Below are 27838 nucleotides of genomic sequence, written 5' to 3' on the forward strand. Positions count from 1 at the left end.
ACTCTTATCACTACGTCTCCTATCATATCCTCATTTTTTTTGTTCTTGAGCTTATCGATTATTTTGGAGTGAAATGCCAGCATTATCCAAAACTTGTTGACTGCGTAGTGTTCAAATTCCCCGCCAAAGATCAGATGGTCTATGTCATATATACTTCTTTGTTCTGTAGCGAGTAAAAGCAAATATTACATTCCATTTATTCAGCAGTGGAATCAACGACCAACAAATTCAATTCGAGGATGATTCCATTATCACTTTCACCCATATCTTGTGTACTTTATATTACTCCAAACATAGGTCATTAACCTCTAGTCGAGGATGTTGAAGATTGTCCTATCAGATCGATATATCTCATTTATTTTTAATTTAGTGATTAAGAAATACAAATTTATCAACACTGTAATTGTATCTAAAACCCACGATTCTGATATTAGATGTTAGTTATCGGATATGTTGAAAACCAATTGATTTGTTTAAGACTCTGAAATATTCAAACGCGAACTGCATTCCTCCATTCAAAATATCACTACCATACCACAAGTTTTCCATCAATTTAATTTGATTGAATGTAATCGGAATTATAAGCTTCCAATGAAAAACCGGAGAACCAATCAAAGTGCACACATTCAGTCGCGTGTTTAATCAATAAACAAATAATGGAATCAAGTTTAGTAAGATAACGATTAGTATAACAGAGACTGACATGAGTTTCATCATTTCATTCTTCAATTTCTCTCGAATTGAACAGTACTGGAACAATTTACTACCATCATTGTGCAAGTATAAAGCTTTATAATATAGAAAACAGCCTCTAACTAGTTACAATGTTTACGTGTGAGGTATGCAATTCTGCATACACCAAGAAATATAACCTTCTAAGACATGTTCGCGAAAAACATGGGAAAATTAGTTTCCCGTGTACAGAATGTGGTAAAGTTTATATAAGGCGCGACGCACTAAAACTACATTTACGTCTTCACAATGGAAACGACGGTAACACCGACAATGTACCACAACCTTCGCACTCAAAACGGTGTGCTACCGATGAACCCACACCGTCTAAGAAGACCAAAGCCATGCATCACCCCGACCAGCCTACGTCTTCCACTTCATCCCACGGCACCGAAGGAATGCAAGACCCCATAATGGAGAGTGATAACTCGATGGACAGTCTGTCCGACCGAGAAAACTCTATGCTACATGAACTCATGGATCAGGAGGAAAACACTACCAAAACCATTTCCGAACCAGAGGTGTCATCCACCCCGGATTTCCATAACCAAGACGAGTTGGAAGAACTGAATGCGTTGGGAAATGTAATATTTTGTGCGCGTTTCACGGCAGGATCTATAGTTACTGACGTGGAAGAATACGTTAATCGTCACAGGTGCGCGATAGAAAAGTATTTAAGCAACAAACTAACCGAGAAAAGTGGTATTAAATGGTACATTACAATGAGAGTTCGCTACACGCGGGAGTTAACAGGTGCCGAGGAGGAGGTTGAATATCTTGCATATCACCGAGGCGGGATAAACCAAACTCTTTCATCTGACGTAATTCCGAGTCAAGTTGATGGGAGTATAGAGAATCTCAAAAAACACGTTGAAAACTTTGAAAAGATGGGTAGCAACTGGACATTGGATAGAATTATATTTCTGCAAATCAATATTATACAGTATCTACCGTTGGTGGGAGGGTCATTTATTGAACTTCCCAAGTCTCTTGCGGATAAAAAGGCGGTACTTAATATTAGAAACACTGATAACAAATGCTTTTTGTGGTCTGTACTCGCCCATCTACACCCCATTGATAGAAATAATCATCCCGGGAATGTGCAGAAATATATGCCTTATGAAAGTGAACTAGATACCTCGGACATTTCTTTTCCATTTGAACTGAACGCGTGTAAATTAGAGAAGTTTGAAGTTAAAAATCATCTTTCTATCAACATCTTCTGCTACGAAAATGGAATTTTCCCGAGATACATTAGTGCAAATAAGGTGGTTAAAGAACGGCAACTTGATCTCTTGTTAATTACGAGAGGAGACAGAAAGCACTACTGCCTTATACGTAGTCTGAGTCGACTGCTGAATAACTTTTCAAAAAACGGTCACGCTACTCATTATTGTCGGTATTGCCTGCACCGCTTCACGGGATCGAACTCGGAAAAAAATCACCGCGAACACGTAAGAGATTGCAGTTTCCATGGGCCCCAGAAGATAAAAATGCCTCTAGACGATCCCATTCTACAATTTAAGAAGCACGGATGGTACCAAAAAGTAGGCTCATCTCTCCATTTTTTTTTAATATATTTCATGTGTTTAATTTATTTTCTATATATTTAGGTTAATTATGTTATATACGCTGACTTTGAGACGATATTACCGAAAGTTTCATCATGCCTACCTGACCCCTCGCTCTCTTCTACAACCGCATTGTCACTTCATGTGTCCTGCGGTTTTAGTTACGTTATTGTTGGACCGGACGGTGTCCCATCAAAGCCCGTAACATATCGCGGAATTGACGCAACAGAGAAGTTCCTTCACAAACTTATTGAGGAAGAGCGCGATTTGGAGAGTAAAATTAGGGAAATCGTGCCGATGAATCTTTCACCGGAGGAAGAGAAAGGCTTCAAATCAACAAGACTATGCTACGTATGCAAGGAACCCTTTACTAAGGAAGACTACAAAGTCAGAGACCACGAACACTCATCAGGGGCATTCCGAGGTGCAGCCCATAATTCCTGCAACCTTAAATTAAAAACACCAAACCACATACCGGTTTTCATCCATAACCTCTCACGCTATGACGCCCATGTTATAATGGAAAAAATAGGCCTGATAAAGGATCACGAAATTAAATGTATTCCGTCCAACTCGGAGACGTACATTTCCTTTAGCTTGGGAAAATTACGTTTCGTTGACACTGTACGATTCATGCCGGCGTCCCTTGAGGTTCTCGCCAGTAATCTGGCGAAGGGTGGGGTGGAAAAGTTTACTTGTATGAATAAAGTTTACCATCCTGACGAAGTAGCGCTTTTACTGCGTAAACAAGTTTACCCATATGATTACATGAATGATGTATCAAAGTTCGACGAGACAGAGTTGCCGCCCAGGTCAGCCTTTTTCAACGTTTTAACGGATGAGGATATTTCTGACGAGGATTACTCACACGCCAAAAATGTGTGGGAGACATTCAATATCAGAAATCTGGGTGACTACCACAATCTGTACGTCCAGTCGGATGTACTTCTCCTTGCCGATATTTTCGAGAATTTTCGAGCCATGTGTATGGACTATTATAAATTAGACTGTGCCCACGCGTACACGGGACCCGGCTTTGCATGGGAGAGTGCTCTTTGCATGACGAAAGTCAAGTTGGATCTTTTGTTAGACATTGACATGCATCTCTTCATCGAAAAGGGGATTAGAGGTGGTGTCTCTATGATAAGTCATAGGTTTGCCCAGGCAAATAACAAGTATCTTCCAGACACATTCGACCCCTCAAAACCAATCAGTTACATTACTTATTTAGGTAAGTTGTTATTATTAAACCTAATTAATTTAGGTTCGTATGTCAATTTCCACTTATTTCTTCGCAGATTGCAATAACCTCTATGGGACTGTAATGTGCGAAAATCTCCCGATGAAGGGATTCCAGTGGCTTCAACCCTCTCAAAAGTTCATAGACGAAATTCTATTAAATCATCCAGACAATGACTCTGTAGGGTATATCCTAGAAGTAGACCTGGAATATCCTAAACACCTTCACGACGACCATAATTGTTACCCATTGGCACCCGAGAAACGTGTCATTACAACGTCTGAACTGTCGGAGTACTCCAAAGACCAGCTCAAAGAGTTAGGTCTTAAGGAAAGGGACAGCTTTCCCAAACTTGTACCTTCCCTCTACAAAAAAGAAAAGTACGTCGTACACTATAGGAATTTGAAATACTACGTTTCAAAGGGTATGAAAATCAGCATGGTACACCGTATTATGAGGTTTGAGCAAGGGACGTGGCTCAAACCCTTCATTGATTTCAACACGGAGAAACGCAAGATGGCGGTGAACGACTTTGAAAAAGATTTTTTCAAGTTGCAAAACAACAGTGTCTTTGGTAAGCAACCCATGCCTTATAAATCTCACAATGTACTATAATGTGTTTATTCACAGGGAAAACAATGGAAAACTTGCGGAATCGGATCGATTTTCACCTAGTACAGACCCCTAGAATGGCGGTAAAGAAAGCGAGTTCACCGGCCTTTGAAAGATTCACGCTCTTCAAGAATGACCTGGTCGGGATACATCTCTTGAAGAAAACACTCACCCTCAACAGACCCATCTACACTGGTTTCGCTATTCTAGACCTATCCAAACTTCTCATGTATGGTTTTCACTATGATACCATAAAACCATTGTATGGGGACGCAGCAAAACTACTTTTTACGGATACCGATTCCTTGACCTATCATATCGAGACTAGCGATCTCTATGAAGACTTTGCTACCCACAGTGAAATGTTTGACTTTTCTGGTTACCCCAAGACACATCCCCTTTACAGCGACCTGAATAAGAAAGTTCTAGGGAAATTCAAGGACGAACACGATGGTGTCCCTGTCCAAGAGTTCTGCGGTTTAAGACCCAAAATGTATTCAATGTTATCCGCCAAGGGTGAAAAGAAGACCGCCAAGGGGATTTGTAAGAGGGTAGTTAGAAAGAAAGTGCGACACTCCCAGTACCGCGAGTGTTTACTTAAACGTCAGCTAACCATCGAATCAATGAAACGCATTATTAGTTATAAACACGAACTATTCACCGTGAGCCAGAGCAAGCTATGTCTTAATCCATGTGACGACAAAAGATTCATTATTGACGGGGTCTCCACTCTGGCTCATGGACACTATAAAATAACTACGTAGATAGTTCCCAAATAAATACTTTTCTTTGTAAATATATTTTGGATTTTGTAGTAATAAAAGCTTTTTCAGTAAACTGTCTTTTTTCTTTTTTTTTGTCAACTTACTTCTCAAATAAATACTTTTCTTTGTAAATATAGTTTGGATTTTGTAGTAATAAAAGCTTTTTCAGTAAACTGTCTTTTTTCTTTTTTTTTGTCAACTTAATTAACGTTTTTTATGGAAATCACATGAAGTTCTCAAAGTTTCATTGTCCGTTCGTTCTCTCATAAATTTCCGAATATTATTAATATATGACTATTATAAAACCGATAATGAAGTTGAATGACGAAAAAGTGGTCGAAAGTGTTTTTAATCTACTAAAATGCAGATCGAACAGGTGTGAAATGAAAGCATTCGATTGAAAGCGAACTAATATGACTAAGAAAGTGGATCAAAGTGTTGTTAATCTACTAAAAGGCGGTTCAAATCGCATTCAATGGAACTAAAAAGCAGTTGAACGTTCATGAAACGACTAAAGTACAATTGTAAGTATTGGAAAAACATCATAAATAGGTTCAAGTTTCGTTAAATGTCTAATAAAGGCCACGCTATTCCACTTAAATTAATTGTTTACATTCTTATCAACATGATAAGGAGTGCAAACCTAGTTTGGTTTCTAATATATTATAATCATTTAAGTAACAGAAAACCCCTTCAAATGACTGAAATGCGGTTGATTTAATTCGTATGAAACTAGAAAGTGGATGAAAGTGTCATGAAATAACATGAAAACATTCGGTTGAAAGCGAACTATTATGACTAAGAAAGTGTATCAAGATGTTGTTAAACTAGTAAAATGTTGTTGAAAACGTCGTCAAATGAATAAATTTCAATAAAAAGTAACGTGAAATGAATCATAATGGAGATAAGAGTTACGTCATTCGTCTAAACCACACTTGGTATATAAAACTATTTATAACTGTTAAGTCACCACCTGTGCCTTGTAGGGACAAATCTCCGAATTCTAAGACCAAAGGGGGGGGGGGCGCATTTTTTGAAAAAAGGTGGGTGGTGGCGCCCCCCCCCCCCCTTTGGTCTTAGAATTCGGAGATTTGTCCCTACAAGGCACAGGTGGTGACTTAACAGTTATAAATAGTTTTATATACCAAGTGTGGTTTAGACGAATGACGTAACTCTTATCTCCATTATGATTCATTTCACGTTACTTTTTATTGAAATTTATTCATTTGACGACGTTTTCAACAACATTTTACTAGTTTAACAACATCTTGATACACTTTCTTAGTCATAATAGTTCGCTTTCAACCGAATGTTTTCATGTTATTTCATGACACTTTCATCCACTTTCTAGTTTCATACGAATTAAATCAACCGCATTTCAGTCATTTGAAGGGGTTTTCTGTTACTTAAATGATTATAATATATTAGAAACCAAACTAGGTTTGCACTCCTTATCATGTTGATAAGAATGTAAACAATTAATTTAAGTGGAATAGCGTGGCCTTTATTAGACATTTAACGAAACTTGAACCTATTTATGATGTTTTTCCAATACTTACAATTGTACTTTAGTCGTTTCATGAACGTTCAACTGCTTTTTAGTTCCATTGAATGCGATTTGAACCGCCTTTTAGTAGATTAACAACACTTTGATCCACTTTCTTAGTCATATTAGTTCGCTTTCAATCGAATGCTTTCATTTCACACCTGTTCGATCTGCATTTTAGTAGATTAAAAACACTTTCGACCACTTTTTCGTCATTCAACTTCATTATCGGTTTTATAATAGTCATATATTAATAATATTCGGAAATTTATGAGAGAACGAACGGACAATGAAACTTTGAGAACTTCATGTGATTTCCATAAAAAACGTTAATTAAGTTGACAAAAAAAAAGAAAAAAGACAGTTTACTGAAAAAGCTTTTATTACTACAAAATCCAAACTATATTTACAAAGAAAAGTATTTATTTGAGAAGTAAGTTGACAAAAAAAAAGAAAAAAGACAGTTTACTGAAAAAGCTTTTATTACTACAAAATCCAAAATATATTTACAAAGAAAAGTATTTATTTGGGAACTATCTACGTAGTTATTTTATAGTGTCCATGAGCCAGAGTGGAGACCCCGTCAATAATGAATCTTTTGTCGTCACATGGATTAAGACATAGCTTGCTCTGGCTCACGGTGAATAGTTCGTGTTTATAACTAATAATGCGTTTCATTGATTCGATGGTTAGCTGACGTTTAAGTAAACACTCGCGGTACTGGGAGTGTCGCACTTTCTTTCTAACTACCCTCTTACAAATCCCCTTGGCGGTCTTCTTTTCACCCTTGGCGGATAACATTGAATACATTTTGGGTCTTAAACCGCAGAACTCTTGGACAGGGACACCATCGTGTTCGTCCTTGAATTTCCCTAGAACTTTCTTATTCAGGTCGCTGTAAAGGGGATGTGTCTTGGGGTAACCAGAAAAGTCAAACATTTCACTGTGGGTAGCAAAGTCTTCATAGAGATCGCTAGTCTCGATATGATAGGTCAAGGAATCGGTATCCGTAAAAAGTAGTTTTGCTGCGTCCCCATACAATGGTTTTATGGTATCATAGTGAAAACCATACATGAGAAGTTTGGATAGGTCTAGAATAGCGAAACCAGTGTAGATGGGTCTGTTGAGGGTGAGTGTTTTCTTCAAGAGATGTATCCCGACCAGGTCATTCTTGAAGAGCGTGAATCTTTCAAAGGCCGGTGAACTCGCTTTCTTTACCGCCATTCTAGGGGTCTGTACTAGGTGAAAATCGATCCGATTCCGCAAGTTTTCCATTGTTTTCCCTGTGAATAAACACATTATAGTACATTGTGAGATTTATAAGGCATGGGTTGCTTACCAAAGACACTGTTGTTTTGCAACTTGAAAAAATCTTTTTCAAAGTCGTTCACCGCCATCTTGCGTTTCTCCGTGTTGAAATCAATGAAGGGTTTGAGCCACGTCCCTTGCTCAAACCTCATAATACGGTGTACCATGCTGATTTTCATACCCTTTGAAACGTAGTATTTCAAATTCCTATAGTGTACGACGTACTTTTCTTTTTTGTAGAGGGAAGGTACAAGTTTGGGAAAGCTGTCCCTTTCCTTAAGACCTAACTCTTTGAGCTGGTCTTTGGAGTACTCCGACAGTTCAGACGTTGTAATGACACGTTTCTCGGGTGCCAATGGGTAACAATTATGGTCGTCGTGAAGGTGTTTAGGATATTCCAGGTCTACTTCTAGGATATACCCTACAGAGTCATTGTCTGGATGATTTAATAGAATTTCGTCTATGAACTTTTGAGAGGGTTGAAGCCACTGGAATCCCTTCATCGGGAGATTTTCGCACATTACAGTCCCATAGAGGTTATTGCAATCTGCGAAGAAATAAGTGGAAATTGACATACGAACCTAAATTAATTAGGTTTAATAATAACAACTTACCTAAATAAGTAATGTAACTGATTGGTTTTGAGGGGTCGAATGTGTCTGGAAGATACTTGTTATTTGCCTGGGCAAACCTATGACTTATCATAGAGACACCACCTCTAATCCCCTTTTCGATGAAGAGATGCATGTCAATGTCTAACAAAAGATCCAACTTGACTTTCGTCATGCAAAGAGCACTCTCCCATGCAAAGCCGGGTCCCGTGTACGCGTGGGCACAGTCTAATTTATAATAGTCCATACACATGGCTCGAAAATTCTCGAAAATATCGGCAAGGAGAAGTACATCCGACTGGACGTACAGATTGTGGTAGTCACCCAGATTTCTGATATTGAATGTCTCCCACACATTTTTGGCGTGTGAGTAATCCTCGTCAGAAATATCCTCATCCGTTAAAACGTTGAAAAAGGCTGACCTGGGCGGCAACTCTGTCTCGTCGAACTTTGATACATCATTCATGTAATCATATGGGTAAACTTGTTTACGCAGTAAAAGCGCTACTTCGTCAGGATGGTAAACTTTATTCATACAAGTAAACTTTTCCACCCCACCCTTCGCCAGATTACTGGCGAGAACCTCAAGGGACGCCGGCATGAATCGTACAGTGTCAACGAAACGTAATTTTCCCAAGCTAAAGGAAATGTACGTCTCCGAGTTGGACGGAATACATTTAATTTCGTGATCCTTTATCAGGCCTATTTTTTCCATTATAACATGGGCGTCATAGCGTGAGAGGTTATGGATGAAAACCGGTATGTGGTTTGGTGTTTTTAATTTAAGGTTGCAGGAATTATGGGCTGCACCTCGGAATGCCCCTGATGAGTGTTCGTGGTCTCTGACTTTGTAGTCTTCCTTAGTAAAGGGTTCCTTGCATACGTAGCATAGTCTTGTTGATTTGAAGCCTTTCTCTTCCTCCGGTGAAAGATTCATCGGCACGATTTCCCTAATTTTACTCTCCAAATCGCGCTCTTCCTCAATAAGTTTGTGAAGGAACTTCTCTGTTGCGTCAATTCCGCGATATGTTACGGGCTTTGATGGGACACCGTCCGGTCCAACAATAACGTAACTAAAACCGCAGGACACATGAAGTGACAATGCGGTTGTAGAAGAGAGCGAGGGGTCAGGTAGGCATGATGAAACTTTCGGTAATATCGTCTCAAAGTCAGCGTATATAACATAATTAACCTAAATATATAGAAAATAAATTAAACACATGAAATATATTAAAAAAAAATGGAGAGATGAGCCTACTTTTTGGTACCATCCGTGCTTCTTAAATTGTAGAATGGGATCGTCTAGAGGCATTTTTATCTTCTGGGGCCCATGGAAACTGCAATCTCTTACGTGTTCGCGGTGATTTTTTTCCGAGTTCGATCCCGTGAAGCGGTGCAGGCAATACCGACAATAATGAGTAGCGTGACCGTTTTTTGAAAAGTTATTCAGCAGTCGACTCAGACTACGTATAAGGCAGTAGTGCTTTCTGTCTCCTCTCGTAATTAACAAGAGATCAAGTTGCCGTTCTTTAACCACCTTATTTGCACTAATGTATCTCGGGAAAATTCCATTTTCGTAGCAGAAGATGTTGATAGAAAGATGATTTTTAACTTCAAACTTCTCTAATTTACACGCGTTCAGTTCAAATGGAAAAGAAATGTCCGAGGTATCTAGTTCACTTTCATAAGGCATATATTTCTGCACATTCCCGGGATGATTATTTCTATCAATGGGGTGTAGATGGGCGAGTACAGACCACAAAAAGCATTTGTTATCAGTGTTTCTAATATTAAGTACCGCCTTTTTATCCGCAAGAGACTTGGGAAGTTCAATAAATGACCCTCCCACCAACGGTAGATACTGTATAATATTGATTTGCAGAAATATAATTCTATCCAATGTCCAGTTGCTACCCATCTTTTCAAAGTTTTCAACGTGTTTTTTGAGATTCTCTATACTCCCATCAACTTGACTCGGAATTACGTCAGATGAAAGAGTTTGGTTTATCCCGCCTCGGTGATATGCAAGATATTCAACCTCCTCCTCGGCACCTGTTAACTCCCGCGTGTAGCGAACTCTCATTGTAATGTACCATTTAATACCACTTTTCTCGGTTAGTTTGTTGCTTAAATACTTTTCTATCGCGCACCTGTGACGATTAACGTATTCTTCCACGTCAGTAACTATAGATCCTGCCGTGAAACGCGCACAAAATATTACATTTCCCAACGCATTCAGTTCTTCCAACTCGTCTTGGTTATGGAAATCCGGGGTGGATGACACCTCTGGTTCGGAAATGGTTTTGGTAGTGTTTTCCTCCTGATCCATGAGTTCATGTAGCATAGAGTTTTCTCGGTCGGACAGACTGTCCATCGAGTTATCACTCTCCATTATGGGGTCTTGCATTCCTTCGGTGCCGTGGGATGAAGTGGAAGACGTAGGCTGGTCGGGGTGATGCATGGCTTTGGTCTTCTTAGACGGTGTGGGTTCATCGGTAGCACACCGTTTTGAGTGCGAAGGTTGTGGTACATTGTCGGTGTTACCGTCGTTTCCATTGTGAAGACGTAAATGTAGTTTTAGTGCGTCGCGCCTTATATAAACTTTACCACATTCTGTACACGGGAAACTAATTTTCCCATGTTTTTCGCGAACATGTCTTAGAAGGTTATATTTCTTGGTGTATGCAGAATTGCATACCTCACACGTAAACATTGTAACTAGTTAGAGGCTGTTTTCTATATTATAAAGCTTTATACTTGCACAATGATGGTAGTAAATTGTTCCAGTACTGTTCAATTCGAGAGAAATTGAAGAATGAAATGATGAAACTCATGTCAGTCTCTGTTATACTAATCGTTATCTTACTAAACTTGATTCCATTATTTGTTTATTGATTAAACACGCGACTGAATGTGTGCACTTTGATTGGTTCTCCGGTTTTTCATTGGAAGCTTATAATTCCGATTACATTCAATCAAATTAAATTGATGGAAAACTTGTGGTATGGTAGTGATATTTTGAATGGAGGAATGCAGTTCGCGTTTGAATATTTCAGAGTCTTAAACAAATCAATTGGTTTTCAACATATCCGATAACTAACATCTAATATCAGAATCGTGGGTTTTAGATACAATTACAGTGTTGATAAATTTGTATTTCTTAATCACTAAATTAAAAATAAATGAGATATATCGATCTGATAGGACAATCTTCAACATCCTCGACTAGAGGTTAATGACCTATGTTTGGAGTAATATAAAGTACACAAGATATGGGTGAAAGTGATAATGGAATCATCCTCGAATTGAATTTGTTGGTCGTTGATTCCACTGCTGAATAAATGGAATGTAATATTTGCTTTTACTCGCTACAGAACAAAGAAGTATATATGACATAGACCATCTGATCTTTGGCGGGGAATTTGAACACTACGCAGTCAACAAGTTTTGGATAATGCTGGCATTTCACTCCAAAATAATCGATAAGCTCAAGAACAAAAAAAATGAGGATATGATAGGAGACGTAGTGATAAGAGTTTTAACTCTTCACTGATAAAAACGACTCCATTGATTCCACTGATATAGATAAGGAGGAGTGATACCGTCGACTTCATTGATTCCATCGATTCCACTGCCGCAGAAATGGCGAATGAAGTCGACTTCATTGATTCCATCGATTCCATCGATTCCACTGCCGCAGAAATGGCAAAACACCCCTACTGATGTATTCTAGAGCTCCCTCTCATTGGATCGAGTAATACTTTAATTCCGTATTATTTCTTTTTCTTTTTTGGTTCATTTATTATTTAAAAAGTTCGATGCTCTCTTGGTCTAAATAATGTTTTAATGACATTGCTCGGCGGCAGCTTAAGGTGGTCAAAATAATGAGAAAAGAAAGAGTCGGTCAGGGGCGGGTGAAAAAAGTCTTAATTCCTCCTCCACTCGCTCGTGCCCCGCCATTGTCCAATTACTTTTGTCGGTTAAAGGCTGGCAAGCCAAGAAGAAAACGGAACTACTTGAATGAACGTTCTCGCTCGCGATGTATGTAGGGGGAGAAGAGTGGTGATGGTAGTAAATGGGCTGCCCAACGGTAATAGCCCGGTTCCTTTATCGTAAATTGCCCCGCTTGGCCCTTAGCCCTAACTGCGTTCCAACCTCTTTTGTTATTGTTTTTATATTCCACTGTATATCTTAGCTGTACATACGTCTTATAGATCGCTTGTATTGCCTTGTCCGTTTTATTGCATTGTTTCACTATAGGTCTTCCGCCATTTCATCGCAGTCGGAAGTAGATTATAACGAAATTATTTTCTTTACCAAATATCGTCTGCTAAATTTAAGCCAAAATTTTCCCAACAAGTATTGTCTGTTTAGCAAAAATACACCAGTAATGTTTGGATTATTTTTCGTAAGTGGTTATATTCCCTTTAAAGGGCTTCTTACCTTTAGTTTACATCAGTATTCGGTGTCATATTACAGTAGGCTATTGTACTACTTAACAAACAATAATAATTCATTTTCTTAAATATTAAATATTAAAACTTTTTCATTAATTTTTTGGTAACTTCCGGTTTTATTTACTTTAAAGTGTCTGTTGTTATATTTCTTCTATAAATTGAATCACATTCTCAACCGTTGAAATTTATTGGTATATGTTCTGGAAATAAGGACGTTAGGAGCCCCAATATTGGGTGTGAAAATAGTGCAAAATCTGGTCAAATTGTTTCCCAAATGCCCCCATAAACTGATTGTTATTGTTATGGTTCTATCTCTTCTTTTGAACTCTTAATTTTACCCTAAAAATGTGTAGGCCTAAGCATTCGTGTCACCTACAATTTGATTTATATATTTATGTCACATTATGATTGTGATTTTGATTTTGAATTTGAAGGTTAAGAGAAATTTAAATACTTAATTCAAAAACTAAAATATTGACAATTTATAAATTATAAATTTAAGAATTCGATTCGAATTTAGACTTAATTAACGGAAATAAAATAAAAATAACGATAAATAAAAATAGGAAACTAGGTCCTCAAAAAATTTGAAAGATACCGGCGTTAAAAAAAAAAATAAATAAAATGACCCAAAATAATTTTTGGCGGGCCTCATAACCCTAATGCAAAATTCATTCATATTCGAAATAGTCATGCTATCACTATAAATATATTTTATTACTAAATATTCGGAAATAATTTAATATTTTCCCCTTATAATTACGTTTTAACGTTCTTTCCTTATAACAAACTTAAACTTAATTTTTCAAAGTCAGCCAAAAGACCAAGCAAGCAAGGTTAAATTGGCGTATTACCCGTAAAAGTTCCGTTAGACCCATATAGATAGGGGTCGTCTTATGTGCACCCACACTCTGAAGTTATTTTTTTAATGAGAATTATCCTTTTTCAATTTTCAAGTGTATCTTTTTTTAGTATTTAGCCTTCAGCGCATCTTTCCGCCGGTGTGTTATTGCTCGTTCTACAAGGAAAAGATCAATTTTAATTCATTTAGGAATTAGATTTAAAGGTGATATGAAATCTCAGCGATGTTTTGAAGGAGGTGACTTGTTTTCTAACGGGGTCGATGGACAGTTTGTTCTCTTGGAAGGGGTTAAGATTGGATGCTGATTTTCAATGTTATCATCTTTAATTGGGATGCTTATGAACATTTTGAGTTAGGCTTAGGATATATTCCTCAAATTATTCTGAGTTAGGCTTAAAAAATTCTAGTCAAAATATTCATAGTTAGGCTTAGGAATTCTAGTCAAAATGTTCTGAGTTAGGCTTAGGATATTCTAGTCAAAATATTCTGAGTTAGGCTTAAGAAATTCTAGTCAAAATGTTCTGAGTTAGGCTTAAGAAATTCTAGTCAAAATGTTCTGAGTTAGGCTTAAGAAATTCTAGTCAAAATGTTCTGAGTTAGGCTTAAGAAATTCTAGTCAAAATGTTCTGAGTTAGGCTTAAGAAATTCTAGTCAAAATGTTCTGAGTTAGGCTTAAGAAATTCTAGTCAAAATGTTCTGAGTTAGGCTTAAGAAATTCTAGTCAAAATGTTCCGAGTTATGCTTAGGAAATATATCTCAAATTATTCCGAGTTAGGCGTAGAAAATACCAGTCAAAATATTCTGAGTTGGACTTAGGAATTTGCCCATCAGTTTTTGAATCAGGCTCCTTAAGAATTTCCATATCATTCTGAGTTAGGCTTAGGATAAGTAAGTTCGGCAAAATGGCAAATCTTTCAATCATTATTTGTACAACGAAACTGTCTTGCAGTTCATTCAATCAGTATTTGTACAACGAAACTGTCTTGCAGTTGCAATATCCCTTTATATAAATATATTTCTTTGGTAGAAAAACATCTAGGCCTAGTCGATTACTGTGCTTCAGGGTCAGCAGGTATAAAAGTATATAACAACAATCGACGTATAATATTGTAGAAGTCCTAGATTACGCCATCGCCACCACACTACTTCTCGCCCCCCTCCCCCCTTTAACACCCCCCCCCCCCCCGCTTCCTCTTAACTAAATTTCCCGCCTCCCGGCGGCATATCCGCTTGGGATTATACTATTCAAAACAAAAACCACCACCGTATATAAGGAAGGAGTTCAATGACCCCCTCATTTTTTTACCGCTTTTTGAACGACGTACAACCATGTTACTATACTATTCAACACTCACTCACTGGGTCTCTGTTTTAAACCAAATGAATTATTTGGACTCCGCAATCAGAGAAAATTGGACTGGAATAGAAGATATCCATCATGATACCACCGGGATTGGTCCGTTATAGCTCCATTTCCGGTTATGAAGAATTCGCAACAGAGACAGTATTAATAGGTCTACCCCTTTCAAAATTCGGGGGGGGGGTGGAATATTATCTGGTGCATTTCACCATCTTGGTATGTAAATTTAATGCAGGACTGGCGACGTTGCAGCCCCGTTTAACGTGTTTGTAATTCACATACCCTCCAGATGTTCCGTCTTAACTCTATGTTAAGCAGACGATACTTCACCCCCTCCCCTTTGAACACGGTCTATTTGCCAACCAATCAGTGACAGCTCCGGAAAAGTAGGATCTGCGCAGAGGACTTTCTATTATAGAACTATTTTCTATGAAGGAATAAATCGGTTTGCTATTAAGGAAAAGACCAACATGTAGGAACAAGATAGATGGTACTTGCTAATATATAAAAGTTAACCCCCAATTTCCTATAGTTTAGTTGGCCCTTTTATACGAACGCCAACAGCCAATCGAAGCTCGAGCTCGTTACGTGATCTCCACACCCTTTTTTATACGGGTACCGGATTTTTTATTAGCATTATTAACCTTTTATATTTTTTATTCAAGGGTAGGTGAATTGGAATTTCTTAAGTAGTTTTGGCAATTTTTCTTTCTTTTCTGGTAACGGTTTTAGTTCTGTTTAGTTCCTTCGGGCTAAACCCGGTAATTGAAGGTCAGGGATTTTTTTAAATTGACCAAAAAGGTTAGGGAATATGAATTTAGTTTGGGGAGAATTTCTTGGGTTAACCAGAATCCCATGCGCGTTACGATAAATACATTCTATAACGTAATCTCCAAATTAACATAATTTACTTGTGTATAACAAATATACCGTTAATATTGTTGACCTTAATGGTCAGGGAAAAGCACGGGAAACAGTCTGGGAAAATCAAGGGAAACAGTCTGGGAAAATCTTGGGGGAAACACTGGGAAAATCTTGGGAAACACTCTGGGAAAATCTTAGGAAACACTCTGGGAAAATCTTGGGAAACACTCTGGGAAAATCTTGGGAAACACTCTGGGAAAATCTTGGGAAACACTCTGGGAAAATCTTGGGAAACACTCTGGGAAAATCTTGGGAAACACTCTGGGAAAATCTTGGGAAACACTCTGGGAAAATCTTGGGAAACACTCTGGGAAAATCTTGGGAAACACTCTGGGAAAATCTTGGGAAACACTCTGGGAAAATCTTGGGAAACACTCTGGGAAAATCTAGGGAAACAGTCTGGGAAAATCTAGGGAAACAGTCTGGGAAAATCTAGGGAAACAGTCTGGAAAATCAAGGGAAACAGTCTGGAAAATCAAGGGAAACAGTCTGGAAAATCAAGGGAAACAGTCTGGAAAATCAAGGGAAACAGTCTGGAAAATCAAGGGAAACAGTCTGGAAAATCAAGGGAAACAGTCAGGGAAAATCTAGGGAAACAGTCAGGTCAGGGAAAATCAAGGGAAAACTTGTAAAAATAAGGGAAGATATATTTGACTTTCGGCCGTCCTTTATGAAAGGTTTTAACGAAACCAGTTAACATTTATACACGAAAACTTCAAAAACTAGGTGAGCTTTTTTTGACACGTAAAGTAAAGCAAAAGGAAATAAAAAAGGCGCTTAAAGGAACCCCTCCCTAAAGATATCGCCTTGAGCTGGGTTTCAACCCTACCATTCAAGTTGAACCCCTGAGAGCAACCAGTATCCTCCTTTACTCAGTAATACCACCACCACCACCACCGTCGTCGTAAGAAACTGTTACGTCACTTCTTCACCTAGGGATAAGACCACGTGGTCAAAACTTTATAAATATATTATTAGAAATTTAAATTTTTTTACTTCTTTTTTTCTTTCCCCCCTTTTGGGGAGTCCGCCCCTGAATGAATATATTTAAGCTCACCATGAATAAATTAGTTTTAGAAATTTTAAATGTAGATTAGGTTTTTAATTGTCAAGTTTCCATTGCAATAAATTAACACAAAGTGTTTTTTTAACCTCTGAGAACGATTGAGAGTATCACGTGATAGTAAACATTCAATAGAGTAATTGCACCGGATTTCATAAAAATCGGTTTTGATAAATTGAATAAAGTTTCGAGTATACAAAAATATTAAAATTCGATTCACGGCCAAATACTGATAATATTTATACTTCTATTGTATATAGAGCCAAAATAAGAGTACCACGTGATTCCTAAGGAATATATTCGATAGAGTAACCACACCAGGCAAAATTAAAATCCCTACCGTTATTTCAACTAGAAATGAATTAACAAATTCACCATATAAATAAATGATTATTCTTGTTATTATTAAATAAACTCACCTCGTATAGTAAACTTTACAACACATACAAAAGACAGACCATCGTGGCTTTTACCTTACCCCCTTGCCTAAGTTCTTAACCAATCAGATTACCCCATTTTTTTTAAATAAAAAATAAAAAAAAATTAAATTTTTTTTCTAAAATTTAGAGAAGTTTTTTTTTGTCACTAATACAGTGCAAGGCAAGGCATAGTATGGGAAGAGATGTTGAAAATGTGTGTACAGAGTGTTACTTACTACCTACCCCTAGAGATGATCATAGTGTGTGAGAGAGAGAGAGAAAAGTTTGCCTAGAGAGGAAAAAAAATTCATCCGGCGGTAGGTCAAATAGTCGTGGAGATTTAGACTTGGGATTCAGTCTCGTTGAGGCGCTTGTTCGATCAGGTCCTCCTGTCGGTATTACTCTCCCGGTTCTAACTTCATCCGTGTTTTTATCAACTCATAATGATAAACATAAAGTATTTTATTTTATTTTATAAATATTATCAACGTATTCATTTTTAATTTTATTATTAATTTTTTTTCTTAAATATTGTTTGTCATTTTTATCTATTTCATTATTATTTTAACCGTTTTACGTTTATTTTTAACAACAATTTAATATTTTCAAAGAAAAATATGAATGAAGTATTTGACAGTATTTTTGCACTCGTGAATTGATTTTATTTTTAAATCGTGTCGGTTTTCGTTTTATTTTTTGAAATTTGATTATAAACAACCGTGTTTTAGTGCGTGAAATTATTAATTTTTCTTCTGGTATTATAAACTGTTTCAATATGATTATATCGAAAGATTTGTTCATTTTGGGTGACGAATATTTGGGAATTCCCAAACACGAAACATTTAATATTTGCCATAATTCGGGTAATTCGGCAAATTCAACCAATATGGCTACTTCAACGGCTAAAAAGTAAGACTGATTTTATTGTTTCCGTCTATTTTTTTTTTTTTTTAATTGATAGGGTTTTGCGATTTAAATGACAGAATTTGATAAAAAAAGTTTATTTTTATTCTTTTTTAAAAAAAAATAGTTAAAATAATTTGTCATTTCTATAATTTGACGTCATTTTGACGTAAAAATTGAAGCCACGTGCAAAGTTCTTTCTTTTTTATGCTTGTGGCTCGCGCTGAAAGATTTTCAATACGTCACGAGGATTTATAAATTTCACGTGACATTATTTAAAAAAAATAATAATCAAAATTAATTTTTCATTTTCGATTTGTAACTTTGTTAGTTTTGATCCGATTTGGACCCGGTTGATTTCATTTTGAAGCCCGAATCGCGTTCTATACGCCTATTAGTTTTTCCATGACATTATCTCGATAATTTTAATATTTATTTTAATTTTAATTTAAGAACATTAATCCATCCATCTTACGTAATCATAATTATTTTTTACTAAATAATAATGAAGTTATATAATAAAAGAAGGTGTAATCTTACACTATTTTAATCGGTTTAAAACTGGGTCATACTTTTAACTCGTTTACAAATAAGGGTCGTTCAACTATCTACCCTTTATTACGTTTTTTATTTATTTATTTTTTTATAAGTTATTATTGTAAATTACTCCGGGTTGATTCATAATGACACCCATGGTATTAAAAATTTGATAGTGCGTGGGTGAATAAGTCCTGAACTAAAATCCCCTTAAAAATTAATCCGAAACCTGATATCGTTAGGGTAATTTAATTTCATCATTGTAACCCTAACCGTTTTTAATTTAACAATTACCTAAGCTGTACTCTAATTTCCTAAAATTTTGCCCCGTTTTCTAGACGAAGTCTCAAATTCTGTTTTATTCTTTTAAAATAATTGCCATTCGGTGCAATGACCTTTTTGCAATCAAGATAAAGGCTTAAATTTGACAGCTCATAACTTAATTTGCATGCGACAACCTACGCTAATTTTATTTTAATTAAAATGTGTTTTTAATTATTATATTTATATTTGATATAATTGAGCGGGAAGGTATAAGTGATTGCGGGAAATATTTTTTTTTGCCACGTAGCTTAGACGGTTGACCGTAAGATGTCGCGCTGTTCCCCATACGTCTTAATCTTGAGAAAAATTACGTTGCTTTTGGGTTTTTGCTGGTAACTTAGTCAGAAGAGGGGCTTCTTCGTAGGCTCCTTGATTTGGTCGAAAAGAGAGAGTGAAATAGTTAATTTTAAGGTTTTTGAAAAAATGTTTTGTGGTTTTTTTTCCCTAGAAGGTCATTGGGTAACTGTTACTTTGGCATCCTATAATTCAAGGTCTTTTTTATCGAAACGGAACAAGGTTACTTGTCAAAATTCGTTCTGTAATCTCAGAATGGTTTTACATTTAAATTTAGTTACAGTGTAAGTCGCTTACAATTCGAATTCGAAATATCGCTGAAATCTCAAATGACCGTGGAATATTTAAAGTTTATTAGAATCACGAGTAAACCTTAGTTTTCTTACGTGTATTTCTTAGTTTAACGAGCTTGTTAATTGGGTTTTATCATTATGCGGCGCTAATTGACTAGATTTAATTAATAGTTAAGAGTTTATTTCGAATTATATAGGTATAATAATTTTGAGAAAATTTCACAAAGAAAGGATTTCTGGACCTAATTGACACTATATATAACGATAACCATAAGTTGATAAGTTATGTTCCTCCATAAGTTTGTCACTGGTAACTTAGAAACTGGAGCTTGTAATTTTGAAGTGAGTGAGGTAGGTCATAGATTCAGGGTTAAGCGAAGATGCCTGATGAGGCGCTGTCAAAGGCTTAGTAATGCAGACTAAATAGGACCTAGATGGAACTTAGTCCTGCAAAATTAATTAACCACCGAGTGTAGGACTTCAATTCTCGCTTCCGTCGTTCTCGAACTAGTTATCTCGAGCTGTATGTCTCTCAGTAGCATTACGAATCGTATACGTAGTGTCATTCTTATGAAACATATCACTTATAACCAATATTACTCATTTCACCCTCACTTTAACTTATCAGAGCTGTACTAGGGAGTTTTAAACGAACTGGTGGCGGTGGTATTATACCTAGGAGGCGTAACGCAAGAATACTCGGAAAGAGAAAAGACGTACCTATATTAAACTTGAAAAACATTTACTTTCACTAGAACTTTCGCTTTTCGATGTAATACGTTTTTAATTCAGGGATGATTCCAGTTAAAAATGATTAGATGAGCTCAACATGAACCCCCCCCCCCCCTCTTTCATGGTATATAATGTTTAAAATTTTCACGGTATTTTAAATAAGCAAAGATGAAACTCGTTTCCTAGAAATTTTATTTTACAAACTATAGAACCATTCCCCTTTTTAGCTAGAAATAAAAATATGATAACGACATCTCCTTAGAAGTGTTTTTATTACAAGTGCCTACCTAATTGTGTGCGTTTATTAAATTACTCTCGTTTTTCATTGGAAAGAAGAAAAAAATTACATTACATTAGTAATGTTATTTTTACACATAATTTCAGTCTGGGAAGTTGAACTTGATCTTGAAAATAATTTTAATGTTGTTTTTATTTTTATGACTTAAAGGATTTCCGGTATATTTTTATACCGGGAAATTTTATATTAAAATATAAAATAAAATATGGCAACTGATTATAGAACGGATTTTATGTAGCGTTATGATTTATAATACTTAGCTCGAGTTCTTTTTTTTTTTTTTTTGTCGTTTATTGCAATTTAATAGTTAAAGATCTTTAAATTTAATTTAAAACATTAAGGCCTATATTTACTATTTTTTTCGTCTCGAAAAATAATTTTGAGCTTTATAAGAAAAAAATTATTTCGATCACGTGACCTTTAACCTTAAGTTATCTGCTAACTTATTATAGACGAATTATTTTCAATTTAAATATTTTTAATAATTTTTTTATCAAAATAATATTAATATTGCGTGACCTTTAACCTTAATTTGTTTGCTAATCTATTATCGATGTGTTATTTTAAATTAAAATTTGAGCAATTTTTCGTGGAATCTAAAATTTCAAAAACTAAGGCAATATAAATAATACGTTCCCAATTTGAGTTGCAATTTTTTTCTTGCAATTTTTTCATTTCAATAAATCTATCTGAAAAACTAGGAATTGGTTAAATCCAGCCAGGTTTTTTTTTCTGTGTTTCAGACTGACGTCGCCACATATATTCTACCTACGTTTTAAACGGTTGTTTTTATCCAATAATATGGGCCAACAAATAAAAATCTATATTAGAATTTTCTCAGAAATTATCCATATTATCGATTTCCAAAATCTTAATTGAAAAACGGTTTTCACTTTTTAAAAAATTTTCAAAAGAAATATTTTTACAGTACAAGGAATTTCGGTTTTTCAATTATCCCACATGTAAAGCGAGACTCTGCCCTCAAAGCCAGGGTTATTTGCGACGTAAGGGAGTTTTAAATTGCATTTTTAATTTTAATAGTCAGGGAAAACCAGGTAAGGGAAATTTGAAATCGTAAATACATGGGAAAAACCGTGTCCATTTAGTTAGAAAATAGACATCCGTCGTTACGAAATTTGATAATACAATACAAAGTTACGAAATTTTGAAATATTGATAAAGGAAATCCGATTCGGAGTTGAACATTCTTTAGTTACTTTACTCACTTAAGCCATTTCCTCTTTAATAAATATAAAAACCTGTAATCTTTCATTCTGTTACCAAAATTGGGCAGGTAAAAATATTCTCAGTCAGTCAGGTACCAACCAAGATACGTGAAGACAGTTTCCGGTTCGTAAGCGTACGGTTGCGCCCTCTGGGATACTGGGATGCAGGGTGCGGTGTCTATAGATATTTCCCAAAATATTTTACATTATCATTGGTTAGGTTAAGGAAGGATGAAAGTCACTGTGCTACTGGGTGAACCGCTACGGTGCAGGATCAGTTTATGTTATTTTTTCTTTGCACCTGGTGTGTGGTTAGCGTATACCAGAGCATATTCAGTGTATGGTATGTACACTCCTTTCCTATCAAATAGAGTGTAGTTACTCCCAACCCCTATTATTAGTTAAAATATACTACTCTACTAGTTTAGGGGGTGATGGGGTGCATCCATTGTAAAGGGAAGATGGACTGTTATAAAAGGATTTGGGTGTATTAGAGTGGAATCGAATAGACGCCGGCGTTAAGAGATTAAATTTGATTTTAATTTCGACGATATTAAACAATTAATAAGGAAGATACAAATGTTTTTATTTATTTATTTGAAAGGCTGACCTTTATTTGACCCTGAAGTAACCCCTAATGAGTGTCTGACCACTGGTAAATTAAAATCTGACTTAATTTTACCCCTGAAGTATTCTTTAATTAAAACCAGAGCTTAAGTATCCTTTATTTGACCCTGAAGTGACCCTTACTGACCGTAGATTGACCTCGATCCATTCCTCAATAAAAACTAGTCTATATTTCACCGTGATATATAACCATTGGGACAACTGAAGTATTCCTTACCATAAAGCTAAGCTATCCTTCCGTTGACCCCTGAGGCCCTGACCGACCTTTCAGTTGACCCAAGGCTTCGTTTTCTGGACGTTAGAGCGTCAGTAGTCCTTTAAGAGAGGTTAACCTTTTCAGTTAGGACTAGGAGTGTGTCAGGTACAGTACGTTGGTTGGTACAAGACAGGTTTATATAGGAAAGCAAAATTATTAGGCGGCTTCTATGGTGGGCTCTATTGTTAAAAACGCCGGCTGCTGGTTCGCTTCAGACTCAATGGATTTACCTTCATTCTCCTTTGAATTCATAGGCATCAAATCACGCGCCATTGCGTTACGTCTCTTATTCCTTGGAATTTACTCTAGGCCTAGGCCTACTTGGTCTGTTCATATGATCCCATTCAAGGCTTTCCCCAATTCCTTTTTTCCATTTTTAAAGGTCAGGAACTCAGGATTCTTGGCGTGGGAGTTGGAATACCTTTTTACAGGCTCTGTTTGCCTCGGGATTTCATTGAAAACCCTGGTTTTTATATGGGATTAAGGATACTTTTAAAGAGTGAAACTGTCTATGTATTTTTAGGTAAAAAGGATATGTTTTATTTTATATGGTTTCGGTTATAACAGATGCGAAAATTTCGGGTCTTTTTCAATGTAATTTGTGATGAATGCTCAGGTAACTCGAGTTTAGAGCTTCCGGTAAAGGTATTTTCTATTTTATTTCTTTAAGTTCTAAAGGTATTACTCAATATTATTGTTGGATATTTATTGATGTAACGTATGTTGCGGTCCTGAAACATATGCTCTTAAATTCAATTCCCTAATAAGGGATTTTCTGTTTTAAATTGGTTTGGGAAAATTACTTTAAACAGTCAGGGATAGAGCCCTCTAAAAGTGAATTAAAATTTTTTTAAAAAGGTTAGGGAAAGACTAAAATTTAATTAAAAATTTGAACTGGCGACAATATTGTAACTATAACGTCAATTGGGGACAATGTCACCTAATAAATCAATATAAATATCGTAATTCGTCAGAGGCAATAAACCTAGCAGACATAATTAATTGGTTAATTCGGTTGTAGGTAGCTCAATGACACTATTCCTTAAATCATTCATTAATTCATTGGTATATAGAATAATTTAATAAAATTCGTAACATTATTATAATTCCGGAGGATATTAAACCAGACGACACGAAGAAGATGGTGGCGTAGACTTTAAAATGAGGTCACCCACTAAAGCACCGCTATTTAAATTAATGCGTAACATTTTAAATTCTTGTTTCTTCTTAATTTTATTTTTATTTAAAATTTTTTTAAAATATGTTTTTATTAAAGTAGGTATGTATGTATGTACGGAGGAAACTTGTTCACCCAGAAGCTAGCGCTAACTTAGTTCTTTAAAAAAACCTACTATAGTACACTCTAATTTAGGTGGAAAACCGCCCGTAGACAGGTTGATTCATCCCATAAATGCCCTGAATATTTTCAACGCATTCTTCTTTAGTATACCGAGTCTTTCACCATCTTTTTTTTTAGGTATGTATGTAGATGGGGCGAGTGTATGGGGAAATTTACATTAAGTAAATTAGGGACTTCGGAATATTAATAAAATAAAAAAACCTTGCCAATTAGAGATGATCGTAGAATTTTTTGTACTTATTAGTTGTTAGCTACTAGCTTTACCAGTAAAAGTGTAGTGTTAATTAAAAGTCTGATGCCTACAAATGGCCTATTTTCTTATTTATAATGGAATCCATTACAAATGGTCCATAACAATGTATCAATTCTACACCATAAGTTCATAAGATATGTTCCTCTATAAGTTTGTCAGTGGTTGAAAACTGGAGCTTATCATGAAGTGAGTGACGTAGGTCATAGATTCAGGGTAAAGGGAGGGACGCCTGGTGAGGCGCTGTCAAAGGCTTAGTTATGTAGACTAAATAGGACCTAGATGGAAGTCCTGCAAAATTAACCACCACCGAGTGTAGGACTTCAATTCTCGCTTCCGTCGTTCTCCCTCGAACTAGCTCGAGCTGTAAGCGACTCTCTAGTATTACGAAGTACAGGTAGTGTCATAATTATGGAACGTATCTTATAAACCTATGATAACACCTATATTCAGTTCACATTCTAGTTGGCTATTTCCTAAAACTGCATGGCCTATTTTCTTATTAATAACGAAATCAGTACATTCTTACTTCTGTTTCTATGCATACTTTTTATCTCCATACAATAATCCTTAGTCATTAATTATTATCGCTTAAATGGGAATTTTTTTTATTGGGTTTTCGTCTAAGCGGCGAATTGGGCGGATTCGGTTTTATACACGAGCGACCTTGGCGACTGTTAAGGGCCTTTTTCTCCCATACCAATGACGTCATCAAGGTCTCTCTCGCTAGTGCTGCTCCGCTCGCAATCTTTAGAGTATAAACCCTGAACTTTACCGTCGTCGATCGATGCGCTATTTTTTCTTATTCCCAAAAAGATCGTGCAGGATTTGCTGGCTGCTACAATGTTTCTCTTTTCGTCTACCACCTTGCGATCAGGCTCGATTTGCTCCAATTGACCCGGTTAAACCTTATGATTAAACCCTACGTAATTACGAAGCAAATTGCGATTGGATCTTTGGCAATGTGATAATTCTCTAGACTGATTTCTCCTTAATACCAAAATCACTTATCTTCACGTAGATTTTAGCGTTTAATTACGACCTTTTTGAACTTTACTGAGTCGCAATTTTTTCTTGGCCCAATTCGCGACATGGTCCATTGCTTAAAAGAGTCATCACTCTTTTAAAAAGAGAGCGTTTATTCCCTCACCTCATTTGCATATATCGCAAATGGTTACAAAGGTTGTCTTTTAATGTTTTTCTTTTGGGTTGAAAGTTGGTGAAATAAGAACAAAAATTTTGGGGTATACGCGCGACATGTTCTTAAATTCACGATTGGGAACAGTTCAACAACGTTTCTCGCGTCGTAACTGCATGCCAAAAACATTTAGGGTTGCTTACAGACACGTGTGCAGATGGTGGGTGTTACTTAAGGATGGATAAACGGATTGTTGGTTTTATTATGACTTGACTCATTTAGATGACTTGAGTAAATTAGTTGAGTCGTGTGAACCAATTAAAAATTTATCATTGACCAATTTTTCCTGACTCAAGTTTTTGACCCATCTACTTGAGTCAAATTTTTATCGTCTGAATAGGCCTTTAGATCTTCAACTTCTATAATGACTCTGAGTTTTTCTAAGCCTGGTCCAAGAATAAATAAAGTATTTTACCCTCTGCAAACTTGTTACTTTAGAAGAATTAAGACACTGTGTCTATAAAAAAATATGCACTAAACTTGAAATTTTCGCGATATAAAAATAGGGCTATGAGAAATCCTTCTACTATAATCCGTAAAAGTTTATTAAGAATGACCTTGGATAAATGCCAGATTATTCCTCCAGCCGTCACCATCTAAGAGATAACTTTGACGGAGATAATTCCCATCCGGAATTTGCACCGAATACGGATCTAAGACACTGTTTTATCTTAAGATAATCCAGTCTTTAATTTCAGTGTAAATTCCGGCTGAACCGGCTCTTTTTCCTTCTTTATATTTGAACGATGAGAGCAAAAGGTACGAATATTGAGAAATTTCAAGGCGCTCCACACCGTAAAAAGACACTTAAGAATATTTTTAATTATTTTTAGATGCAGATTTTGATAATAATATCTCATCCTGATCTCATTGACCTTTGGGGGAATAATATCTCATCAATTGACCTTTCTAATCCTAAGCCTTGGCTACAATATAAAATAATATAATAAAGAAATTAGGCTTAAGCTTGTTTACAACGTTACAAATTCAAAAATTAGGCTTAGCAATATTGTAAAAGAAAAAATCTCTTCCTTTAGGTCATAGAAAGCGAAAGTACGATTGCGGAGAGGGATGGGGGGGGGTTTAAAGGGAAAATCGCTCTGTTTCCCCCTTTTACTCCATAAAACTGCTAACCCTAAAAAATTGCGCCTTGCGAAACGCGAAAAGTTGCGTACTGCGCACCTACGATAAGGTAGGAGTTGGAAGGAAAAGCTCAGTAGGGTCGTTGAACCTCCTAGAGTCCTCGAGAGCGCGCGCGCGCTTTTGTCGATAAGTTAACCAACTAGATTTCCATCCCCCCTTTTTTTCTTGGCGCGTTTCTTTTATACGACGTTGAGGGCGCCACGTGCTCCCAATTTCTGCGTATAGGGTTTTTTCTCCCGATGACGTCTTTCCCAGAATCCAGGCGCTCTTAAGCCTTTTTTTTCCCTTCCTTCACCGAATTTCCTCCTAGCTTCTTTCTTGACAGCTAATCTTTTATATTGGGTACCGAAGTACGTTGCAAAGTACCGAGATTGGTTGGTTAAGGAAAACATTGGATTTTAGATTTAAAATATTGTTTTTAAATGCGGTAATGTAATTGGGGTAAGATTCACTGTAAGGCGGCTTCTCCCTGAGCACCGGTGTGCGGCAGGAACAACATTTCTACAGGGGCTATGGGAAAATACATGGGTATTGGTACCCTAGAAGCGGGCTTCCCCGCGTTGAATATTTTTGTACAGGCAATGTTTAATAATGGATTAAATGTTTATTATTATCAATTCAAGCTGAAGAAGATAAATTAAACATTGGACAATATGTCATAATAACCGTGATAGGTAACAGCAGGAATGCATACCGCCAATTGGAATGATCGTGACCCAATATCTCAAATTTTAATTTTCATGTAGGCTTTTGTGGGCCGCGTTTGAAAACTCTGATAATTAATTCTGATGGCGTCTTTGTAACTGTTGTTTCATTGGTTGTGTAGAAAGGCGAGCTCCTTACGTTTCGTTTATAACTTGGCTAGCTACTTCGGTGCCAAAATCCCATCGGAGCTTCCCCGCTGGTTGAAACCGGATTGGTTTTTAAT

The 27838-nt window shown here is 36.4% G+C and overlaps 3 protein-coding genes across 5 annotated transcripts in view; 2 read left to right on the top strand and 1 right to left on the bottom strand.

The window, feature by feature from the left end:
- The window catches only part of E23 (ABC transporter G family member E23), a 117784-nt gene that overhangs the window by 37406 nt on the left and 52540 nt on the right, over window positions 1-27838 (top strand). For 2 of the 3 annotated variants that reach the window (XM_089866265.1, XM_089866266.1), the window contains exon 1: window positions 17825-18378. The exons of the other annotated variant lie outside the window; for it this stretch is intronic. In XM_089866265.1, the coding sequence (XP_089722391.1) occupies window positions 18245-18378 (134 nt within the window). In that variant the 5' untranslated portion in view covers window positions 17825-18244. Of the gene's footprint in view, window positions 1-17824; window positions 18379-27838 lie in introns of those variants that run through there. 3 annotated transcript variants of the gene reach the window in all.
- Window positions 825-4992, top strand: LOC149702463 (uncharacterized). The gene is made up of 4 exons (XM_089867122.1): window positions 825-2279; window positions 2346-3534; window positions 3602-4117; window positions 4174-4992. Exons 1-4 carry the CDS (start codon window positions 825-827, stop codon window positions 4917-4919), a joined length of 3906 nt encoding a protein of 1301 aa, XP_089723248.1. The 3' UTR covers window positions 4920-4992.
- LOC149702464 (uncharacterized) lies at window positions 6930-11097 on the bottom strand. Its single transcript, XM_089867123.1, has 4 exons — window positions 9643-11097; window positions 8388-9576; window positions 7805-8320; window positions 6930-7748 (listed from the first exon to the last, which is right to left on the bottom strand). Exons 1-4 carry the CDS (start codon window positions 11095-11097, stop codon window positions 7003-7005), a joined length of 3906 nt encoding a protein of 1301 aa, XP_089723249.1. The 3' UTR covers window positions 6930-7002.

Source organism: Phalangium opilio, unplaced genomic scaffold, assembly GCF_054372755.1.
Source record: "Phalangium opilio isolate 3A_F unplaced genomic scaffold, DU_Popi_V2 ptg000017l_1, whole genome shotgun sequence".
NCBI classification, from domain to species: Eukaryota; Metazoa; Arthropoda; class Arachnida; order Opiliones; family Phalangiidae; genus Phalangium; species Phalangium opilio.